At 40.2% G+C, this 10,645-nt stretch overlaps 2 protein-coding genes across 2 annotated transcripts; both read left to right on the top strand.

Annotated features, from left to right (window-relative positions):
* Positions 1-672: 672 nt before the first annotated feature.
* Positions 673-5,662, top strand: LOC139151496 (transmembrane protein 220-like). The gene is made up of 7 exons (XM_070724334.1): positions 673-1,007; positions 1,650-1,865; positions 2,168-2,197; positions 2,457-2,517; positions 3,246-3,381; positions 3,834-3,901; positions 4,238-5,662. Exons 1-7 carry the CDS (start codon positions 975-977, stop codon positions 4,240-4,242), a joined length of 549 nt encoding a protein of 182 aa, XP_070580435.1. The 5' UTR covers positions 673-974; the 3' UTR covers positions 4,243-5,662.
* Positions 5,663-7,316: 1,654 nt separating this feature from the next.
* Positions 7,317-8,909, top strand: LOC139152273 (E3 ubiquitin-protein ligase TRIM56-like). The gene has a single exon (XM_070725416.1). The coding sequence runs from the start codon at positions 7,317-7,319 to the stop codon at positions 8,907-8,909; it is 1,593 nt and encodes a 530-aa protein (XP_070581517.1).
* The last annotated feature ends 1,736 nt before the right edge of the window (positions 8,910-10,645 follow it).

Genomic DNA, 10,645 nt, shown 5'->3' on the forward strand with positions numbered 1-10,645 from the left:
CAAAACAATCGGTAGGTGACGCTGTTTACCTGACAAAGTTCAGCTCCTTGGACTAAGGAAGTATGTGCCTCGGGGACAGATATTCGAACTCTCAGACTTTTACAATACTGTTTATGCCATTTTGAAGCTCATTAAATGAGTAAAATTTTCACCGGCTTAGTTTTGTGAAAACCAAAAATTTATGTTTCTCCCCACAGTTATGTCGGTCATTTTGAATTTACGTCTCGGACTCAGTAAGTACTGGGCAAATTGTTTCTCTAGTGCCAAATTTTGCACTGTGACCTTCGACTATAATTATTTATTTTATAAGAGAATGATTTAAAGTTTCCTTCAGGAGGTTTGAGCAAAAGTTTAAGTCTCAATTTCGACGCGCGCACTAGCTTGACAAGTGACTCTCTCACAGGTACATGAATACTACGAGACCACTGCGATAATTCATCAGGCTCAGTATTTCTTGTAACTTTACGCTGATTCTACACCGAACAAAACCATACCATGCATGTAATAATATACTGTCTCTTTACAATTTTACTGTTTCCGAGGTAAATATTATATGATATTTGAATATGATAACTTGAAACGAAAGTCCAAAATTATGACCGCCACAGTACACGGGCATACCCACTGAGCCAAGGCAACTGCCGCAAAGGATGATGGGTTTCGTATTCACTCAGTCCTGTATGCGTGAACTTTGGCACGTAAACGCGGAAACAAATAACCCACGAGACTTAGTATCGACGTGAAAATAATATTTCTCATAACCTAATTTTCACTATTCTGCTTGTGAAACTCTAGCTCCAACCCTCTGACTCTCACCCCCACCCCTTCGCCAATGCCGTGAATCAAGTGTCGACTGGATCACTGTGTTCCTAGCGAAGGTCAATGCCAAGATTGTCTGCACAAGGCCTCGCTTGGGATCAACCGAAACTCCGGAACAATTACACTGATAGCTGCCTGAGTTGTGTGGATATCTAATGAATGCTGCATTGTATAGCCGAAGGCCGAAGGTATAGGTGTTGTTTGAGTCGTATGTCACGACCAGGAGGCAAGTTACGTGTTGAACCGTTCGGAAAATTGTCAGTTCGATTCCGGAAGATTCGCTTTCCAGGCCAGCACCAATTATGGAAGAAACACAGAGTTGTAGATCTATGTAGATCGTTCAAAAACAGTTAGGCATGCTTTGTTTCCATGGGAATTAATCACCATTGTCGGTTCCGCGTCACAGGTTACAGGGGTTGTAAATACATGTTTGGATACCCTTTGCAAAGTCAAGTCCTGTTAAGCATGGTGAAACTTCTGTAATCGTGTTAAATTTCCCGTTTGATAGATTTTCCAATAGATTAGGCCTTGTAAAAATGCGGAAAAAGTCAGACATATAAACGGTAATGTTTAATTTTATAGACCGAAAACGTTTGGCAATTAAATATTGACAATATTTCTGACTAACGACTTGAGAAAATGAACAGCTGCAAATCTCAACATTTTCAACGAGGAAGTGAAAACGATAACGTATTTATTGCACAAATAATTCATGCGATACACGCATGTGGGGCTTTACATGACATTAAGTATAGATTTACAACTTTAATACTTAACCGGCAATGCACACTGCACATTGCCACAATATAGCTTGCTATAATTTCTTTCAGTTTTGCGGACGGTGTTCTCGCGTAACTCGCCTAAAATTATCAATTTCCATGCCTTGCGCCGGTAACCCCCTCCCTCCCTCCCTCCCGATGGATGACGATACCGTGACGTTTGGTGTGTCGAAAGACGCGGACAAGATCTGCTCTTCTCGTATGATAATCTGGAAAGCTGTTAACGTTGTCATGGCAATATTTTTCCTGCTTTGCGCCCTAGCCCAGGTCAGTATTGAGTGCTCAAATGTGCTACTTTTCGATGATGATGATGATGATGATGATGATGACGGTGGTGGCGAGGAAGACCGTTGTTCATTGTTGATGATAGTAATGCGTTGTTGAATATGACGTCAGAAACATCAACAGTCACAGTAATAATACCGACAAAAACTTCAAAATCATCAGTAGCAGCAACAACAACAACAACAACAACAACAAGAATAACAACAACAACAACAACAACAACAACAACAACAACAACACAACAACAACAATATTCTTATCTTTGAATATGGCATTTATTCCAGGTCAATGACCCAGATCCGTACATTTGGACGGTGAGTAACGAATAGGTATTCTAATTCTGACTGACTTCGAGTAGTGTGTCTAGACAAATTTCACAAAGGATTCTGATGACAGTAAGCTGAGAAGATACCATTAATTTATTACATATCATGATAAAAATAATGTTAGGATAATCATCTGATATGTCGTCTCAAATATATCATTGCTATTCAATAACATTTATTTTCTGCTGGTTTGCTTGGGCGTGTTCATGGTGTACAACACTTATCGGCTATAGTATTGTCATTGCAGCCCATTTATTTGGTGCCGTGTTTGTTGACAGCAGTCGTCACGTTCAGGAAGAATACATCAGGTATGGCTTTCCACATACTTATCCGTCTGTATAGTATTACTGTGCGTCATGTGTTTATCGGGTTACACTCGATTGTGTCATTGAAATGTTTTCTTCGATAGAAGGATAACCAAAGCATTTTTTGCTGTTTAGTCCATCTTCGCGATTAAATATGCAATTTTACTAGAAATGGTATTGTTAGCATTGTAGTAGGAAAAATTTTCGGAAACCGAAATATTTCAAAAATGTCATCGTACGGAATATTTTCGACAGGATTTGTAAGTGCACATAGAGGTTCTAGTGCAACACAGACGTTGTTGAAGATGGTGATGACTGAACGGGACTTTTGTGGTTCAGGAACTATTAGGAAATCTGAATAGTAAAGAGTTCATTTTATGAATGTTTTGCATATAAATCTTTAATTATGTAAGATGTTATACAATGATGAATGAATAAATTTACAGTTTACTAGCTCCTTCAGTATTATGCGAGCAACATCGCTTTGTTCTTGTATCGGTGGTAGCAGAATGCACATAAATATTGACTGGCCATTAGCGTAATATGTGTTTGTTTACTCGAAAGAATTGGAGAATTGGAGTCTTCTGCCACGAGGCAATGATATGTAAGGTTGATTCTTTACGTGTATCAGAAATAACGCATCCCGCGTGACCGGACACTTTTGAAGAACCATGACAGAGATTTTGAACGAAGTTTGTTACAAATACATATACTGATTGCCTAATTTTCAGAGAGTCCTGCTTGGAAATGGCTGTTGACAATACACATCGCTGCGTGTCTTGTTGGTATTGTCTATCTCACCATTTTGGTTCTTGAACTTATGAATGGGCAGTACAAAGATAATCCACTCTCTAAAGAAGAAGGAAGGTGAGTGTTATATAAACGAAATTTATATTGGAAATATTTAGTATAGTTTGCATAGCTTTTTGGAAGATAGATTTCAACAGCCTGTGTGTGTGTGTGTGTGAGAGAGAGAGAGAGAGAGAGAGAGAGAGAGAGAGAGAGAGAGAGAGAGAGAGAGAGAGAGAGAGAGAGAGAGAGAGAGAGAGAGAGATTGCAGCTGCCTGAGAGAGAACGAGAGAGAGAGAGAGAGAGAGAGAGAGAGAGAGAGAGAGAGAGAGAGAGAGAGAGAGAGAGAGACAGAGAGAGAGAGAGAGAGAGAGAGAGAGAGAGAGAGAGAGAGATTCAAGGATGTAGGATTCTAAAGTTTGTCAGGGGAATCAAACCAGCTCTGTTAATTATATATATGCTAACGGTTAGTATTTCATATTGGAGATGATGTCTTTTTTCACTCTGGATTGTACGGTGATGTATTTCAGAGAACTGGCGGGACTTCTCACGGTTGTTGTGTGGCTCTCAATTGTCGATTCTGTGGTTTCAATGAAGGGTGAGTACTCCATTGTCGAATGCATTATCAAGCACTAGGTTCTCCGTATTGTCGATATTATTCTCAGCCGGTCTCGATTTCTAAATGTACACATTTTTGAATCTTCAGTGGACCAATTTGCCTCTTACACAAGTAAAATCTTTGAATTATGAAGAAATCTACCGATAGTTTTGTAATTGTTCCCAATTGTCAAACAAAATCGATGATGACATTTATCGATAGAAAATTTCTACTCGTCAATCATTGGGAATGCTAAGTCTCTCTCTCTCTCTCTCTCTCTCTCTCTCTCTCTCTCTCTCTCTCTCTCTCTCTCTCTCTCTCTCTCTCTCTCTCCAGACTGAACAAACCGCCATTGAAGGCAACAGTATTGCTATGCATGGCAGTAGTTATCGGCCTGACACCTTTACTCCTGTGGAGCCTTTGTCTTGTGGAGGGCATGTCATCGTTGGGTCACTGCGCCGATATGCTGTAGAGAAAATCTCATGGCGAAAAGAACACTGAAAAATTAAGTGATGGATATGGGATTTTGACATGCATTGATCTACTGGCATATGACATCCACTTTCACCCATCACAGAATTACAATACTGCTATTTGTCGGTAGTTTTTCCCTTTAATGTTTTCGGCATCTCCATGTTGTGTTGTTTACTTGTTTGTGTTGACACACTCGTAAGCTCCATATTTAATTTGATAATTCAGTGTAAATATTATCATAACATGCACTGTTTTTATTTAAATATAGAATGCGTCTCGGAGACGTACAGATATTCTGATTCTCATTTTTTACAATTCTTTTCTGATCTAGATCTACCACTAATTGGGGCTTATTTTAAAGTTCTTTGAATGAGAAAATTTTCCACCAATCTAATCGAAAAATGGATTTTTCCCATAGAGTTAACACAGGAATGGCGGCCATTTTGAATTTCAAATTTGGTAAATGTCTGTGACAGGTACTTTGTTTCTTTTGTATCAAACTTTGCATTGTAACTCCTGATTGTTATTCTTGATTTTGAAATACAGTTTTATTGAGGAAGGTTTAAGCGAGGAACTTTTTTCACTTTCGAGACGCTGACTACCTTTAAAGGGAATTTAAGTCCCGACTAAAATTTATCAAACAACTCATGATGCATATCGAATTCTTCCAGGAAACCATAGACAGTGGTGGGGACTACTGTCTATGACGAAACGTACAAGTCATGACGGTGTCATATTTATTTCCGTATGGCCATCTCGTTGTTGGACATCGGATTCGAGCCAAGGCACTGATACCGGTCACCGATGATGTACCCTACACAGGTCAATGGATGTCGAAGACGACTACAATTTTTTATTATCTCTACGTCAATTTTGTACACTTGTCACCTGAAATATTTATAGAATCCAATTTTGACAAATTTACAAGTTTTATGAACGAATACACCAGATTCGGAAAAACAACCAAAATATGTTAACAAAGAGTTCGATTGAGAAACTCAACCATTGCGTATTCGTGATGTTGAGAATTTAATCTCCTCATTGTAAATGACCGTGTATTTTGATTTTTTTAAATACTATTCCAGCTTGCATATGGATGATATATGATCACTTTTTTGATCATACATTTCTTTTACGAACAGTATTCGTACTTTTGTGTAACTTACCAAAGAGTCTGAGGACGAATGCGGCTTTTTTTCTCCAGAAGTTTTACTTGCTTGGTTATAGTTAAACTTTGTAAAACGATACGCAAGACATGTCAAACTTTCATGTGCATTTGTGAATAAAACAAATACTAAAGAGAATATATATATATATATATATATATATATATATATATATATATATATATATATATATATATATATATATATATTATATATATATATATATACATATATATATATATATATATATATATATATATATACATACAACTACATACATACATATATATTATAAATATATTATATATATATTATATATATTATATATATATATATATTATATATATATGTAAAGAATCATGATAATGTAGAAATCGAATTAGACTATCATCAAGTCAACGTTTTGCCAAGACTAGAATTTTTATGGCACTGGAATTAATGTTTCGGATATTTTTCGATGCAGCCAACGGAGCTGTTCATCGAAAAAGCTATTGCTGGGGCAATTTTTTAGGGCATGGGAAATTTCAACTTTGCTTGGGCAAGGAACATATTTTTAGCTGGCAGGGAGCAGATTTTAGCTTTTTTTGTCGGGCAGGGCAGATATTGTTTAATTGGCCTTGGGGACCGGGAAAAAAACAGGACGTCACTTGTCAAACGGGGACAGGGGAGCCTACTTATCATATTAAATATGGGGAAAATCGACAGGTTTTTTTTTCATCACAAGGCAGCGGAGCTTCATGCCTGCAGGGGTATGATATAATATTAAGGGGAAATTTTTCCAGGGCAGGGGAAATCGACAAGTGTTTTCGCCACAGGGAAGGGGACCTTCATAAATTCACAATGGGGATGGGAAACAGGCAAACATATGTGGGGAGTGGGTAAGAATGAAGTTTGAGTGTGGGGGAGTTGGAGATTTCAGTTGGAGGGCAAATTATGAACAGTTAATTAATTACTATCTGGTCTAGTCAGTTCAGTCACATTACTTGTCCTGCACAGTATATCTTATCATAAGAGCGACATTTTTAATTTTTGTGTTTCTCATCTCCTGACCGACCGTAAATTTCAGCCCCGACATGAAAATAAAAAACTTTTTTCATTTGCGCCGCCTCTGAGGCGATCATCCCAGCAACAGCACCAACATCATCAAATTGTGAGATTGCAGCGACTCAGACTGAAAGAACAGAGAGCACAGAACACTGAACCGAAAGACAAGAAATTGCAGTGACTGAGCGGACAGAACACTGAACTGAAACAAATACACGTTTTTTTGTACTAAAAAGTTGTAGAGACTAAATGGACAGAACATTGAACTTTTTTATGTCGACCGCCAGCCCTGCCCGAGTATTCCTCTGGAGATGAGGGGGGGGGGGGGGGGGGAAATATAGGGTCACCCTAACAAGGACCCCTTTAAAAGTGTATCGTTCGTTGGCTGTACCTGGTTTTTGTCGGTATGCAAGCATACAAAGTGGACGGACTTCGAAACTACGTAGAAACAGTAAAATTTTAAAATCAACTCGACCGTAATACTAATATCGCTTCAGGCGGTGGTATTTACGTATTTATACACTATAAATTATACACGTTTAATATGGTACAATGGTGAAGTAAGATATTTTTCGGTCGCATAATCGGGTGCCAACAGTTTACAACGTATGTATCTTTGCTTCTCCTGTTAGGCCTGTGTAGTTTTGATTTATGTGTTTTGAATCGAGTCAGCATATGATTCTGTTGCTACGTTTGCACGGCATGACCTTTGTACACTGGCGAACAGGAAAATGGCGGCTGTTCAGGAGGATGCAGCGTTTCTGAAAGAGATTGGCGAGAACTTTCTTTTGTGTGGAATCTGTTCGGACCAATATAAGAACGCTAAGAGTTTGCCATGTCAACACAGTTTCTGTCAGGTATGTTTGGATAAACTGTTGAAGAAATCTGGCGGGTTGAACTGTCCAATATGTCGGCGTTCTCACGAGATTCCGCCTGGTGGTGCGGCTGATCTACCAAATAACTTCTTCGTGAACGAGTTGGTGGAACAGTTCAAAAAGCGGGATGAAAAAGCTCTCCTGTCAAAGAGGTGTGGAACCTGTGACGATGGGGAAGGTGAAGTGGAGTGTCTGGAGTGCGACACACGTCTCTGTGACGAATGTTCGCGACAGCATCAACGCGATCCCCTAACACGGACACACATTTTGACAAGTATCGACACCGAGATGGGCGTGGACGAACAAGGAGGGTCTGAAGCCGATTCTGTAGGTATGAAAGCGCATGCGAACTGTCCAAAACACCCAACCAAACCCTTATCATTTTTCTGTGATACGCGCGACGAAACAGTATGTGTGGCGTGTACAGCTGACGATCACCGGAACTGCTCACGCCGACACAGGCGTTTGGACGATGCAGCCAAAGATTACGCCGCTGAATTAACGGCGCTCGCTCGCAAGCTGGAAGCGATGAACAGAAATATGGAAGAAAGCAAGCAGGAAGTGCAAACGGTAATGGACAGTCTAGACAGAAGATTCCAAGAAGAGAAAACGAAACTGGACAGTCATGTGGAAGAGATCATCAACAGCATTCGTGATACTGGTCGACGATTTGCCAGACAAATGAAGTCAGAATACGAGTTCCGAATGACAAACTTACAGGTGCAAATGAAGGAAATTGAACAAAGGGGAAGTGGTGCAATTGGTGCACTCGAACACATCAGAAGCATTTTACAGTGTGGCGGCGCTGTACAGCTCATGAACGCAAAGAAGAGGATTGAGTCCCAAGTTGAAGGAATTCCAGTAGATTCAAAATCGAAAGTTGAACCGGCTGAGCTTGATCACATGATATTCCAAGCTTCAGATCATTTAACGGAATTACGAGATGATTATTTCGGATCAGTGCTTGGTGTTGCAAGTGCAGAGCATTCGAAGTTCGTGAAAATTCCCGATGCTGTCGGAAAGAACCAAGTGGTATCGGTTACCGTGGCGACCGTGAGTCGGGAAGGATCAACCGTCTATGCGTCTGCACAGGTTTCAGGTTCACTAATCACGAGTGACGGGAGTGTAGTGCAGATGGACGTGACAAACAGCTGCGATGGGATTCTGACATTGGAAAGTCCATGCATGGAACTCCAGGGCGACTGCCAAGTGTCTGTTTGGATTGGCGATGAACACATTCAAGGATCACCCACAACCATCAAAGTGGTGCCGCTGAAATTTCACGCCTGTCACGGTGCAAATGTCGTATTGTCCAGTGACAGCAGAATAGCAGAGAGAGTTCAAAGTTATGCTAAGGCGATTTGCTTCACTGATAGGCCGATTCACGTGAACGAAAAAATATCACTCGAATTCAGAGAAGTCGAGAAAGTACTTGGTCCGGTGGCATAAGATTCGGGTTTACAAGCAAAGATCCAGCGGGTTTTACATCATCATCGTTACCACCTTACGTCATACCTGATTTGACGAATAAACCAGGATACTGGGCGGCAGCTCTGCCACAAAACCACGTGATAATCGGTAGCATTCTCAGTTACTGGGTGAATGACCATGGACAAGTGCTCGTCTCAGTTGATGGCACCGACAAAGGCGTTGTATTTGAAGGTCTCGGCACTGACATTGCTCTGTGGGGTATGGTCGATGTGTACGGGAAAAGTGCAGTCATTGAGTTAGTCTAGATGGTTCCAGACACTTCGCACCAAAACCACTTCGCACCATACCATCTCGTCCCATACCATTTCGCACCAAAACCACTTCGCACCAAAAACAACCTCGTACCAAAACCACTTCGCCCCAAAAGTCATGTCCCCAAACCACTTTGCCCAAAACTTATCGCTAACTGGTAAAGCTGAAAATAACCACCTTCTGTCATCCTGGGACTGAAATCTTGAAAGTGTACGCATTTCGCGAAATTGACATCGTGCAATTCCGCGCAAGGCACCTGGAGTTGTAGCATTTGCGTGTTTCTAAGTTTCTTATTCTATCGCTTATGGTTTCATGCAACCATGATGCAACAATAAATGGTTTGTGGTAGCCAAAATGTCCTAACACATTAATGCTTCCAAGTTGTAGGTAAAAACAACCTTATTATACGTCGTAACATCGTTGTTTCAGGACGAGTTGACGGTACTATACTTTGGTCGAAGTGGTTTTAGTGCGATGTGGTACTTGGGGCGAAGTGGGGTTGGGCGAAGTAGTACTTGGGACGAGGTGGTTTTGGTACGAAATGGTTTTGGGACGAAGTTGTGTGGGGCGAACTGGTTTTGGTGCGAAGTGTCTGGACCCCGTCTATGATGAATTCGGCTGTATCTATATGTCCATTGTGTACAGTACTCAAAAACACTGGGTGTACAGAACCACAAATAAAATAAAGGATATTGATACAAAAGTAAGTTGTTAGTGTCTTTTTTAACCGTACAGACTGTGCAATCGCCCCATAGCTTTGAATCAGAACCAATGTTGCCAAATATGTGAAAAATTTACGGTTTACACGCTCGCAAGTGACATGTCAAATTGTGACCGATGTCTATATCACTTGGCGATCCGGCTGAGAATGAGAACACAAGTGGACAACTATTTGCAACCCATAAGAATATCTCTTCCAAGCCCTTTATTTATTCAACTCTGTATCGACAAAACTTTACCTTTTACAGTACAAATTTCAATAAATCAAACTTTTTATCCTGGAATATTCAGCATGCTGTGTACAAGATTCAAATACGTCCGCATATAATTTGTAATCGTGATAGCGCTCAGTCTATGAAAAAGCCGACCCCGCACTCATTACAGGTAACTTAAAGGGACTGGGTCGCTCTTTTTGTCTTTTTACATGGATTTTGTTTGATATGAGAAGTATTTTGTGATGTTTGACTTCTTAAAATATGCTGGATTACTGGTCACCTGTGCACAACCTCAACTCTGTTTACAGTGATATAAAATTAAACATTCAGCGAAACATTTTACAATCTGTACCCAAAAAATGTAGTTCCTTGCGCAAGTGTCATATTCATGGCAGAAGATACATTTGTATAAGACAAAGTTTGGACCACATGCAAGGTTTTGAATGAATCTTAATTGGCGATGCCTTTCATATAGGATAGCAGCTTCCATTACATTGTGGTAATGCT

This window comes from Ptychodera flava, chromosome 15 (assembly GCF_041260155.1).
Source record: "Ptychodera flava strain L36383 chromosome 15, AS_Pfla_20210202, whole genome shotgun sequence".
Lineage (NCBI taxonomy): Eukaryota > Metazoa > Hemichordata > Enteropneusta > Ptychoderidae > Ptychodera > Ptychodera flava.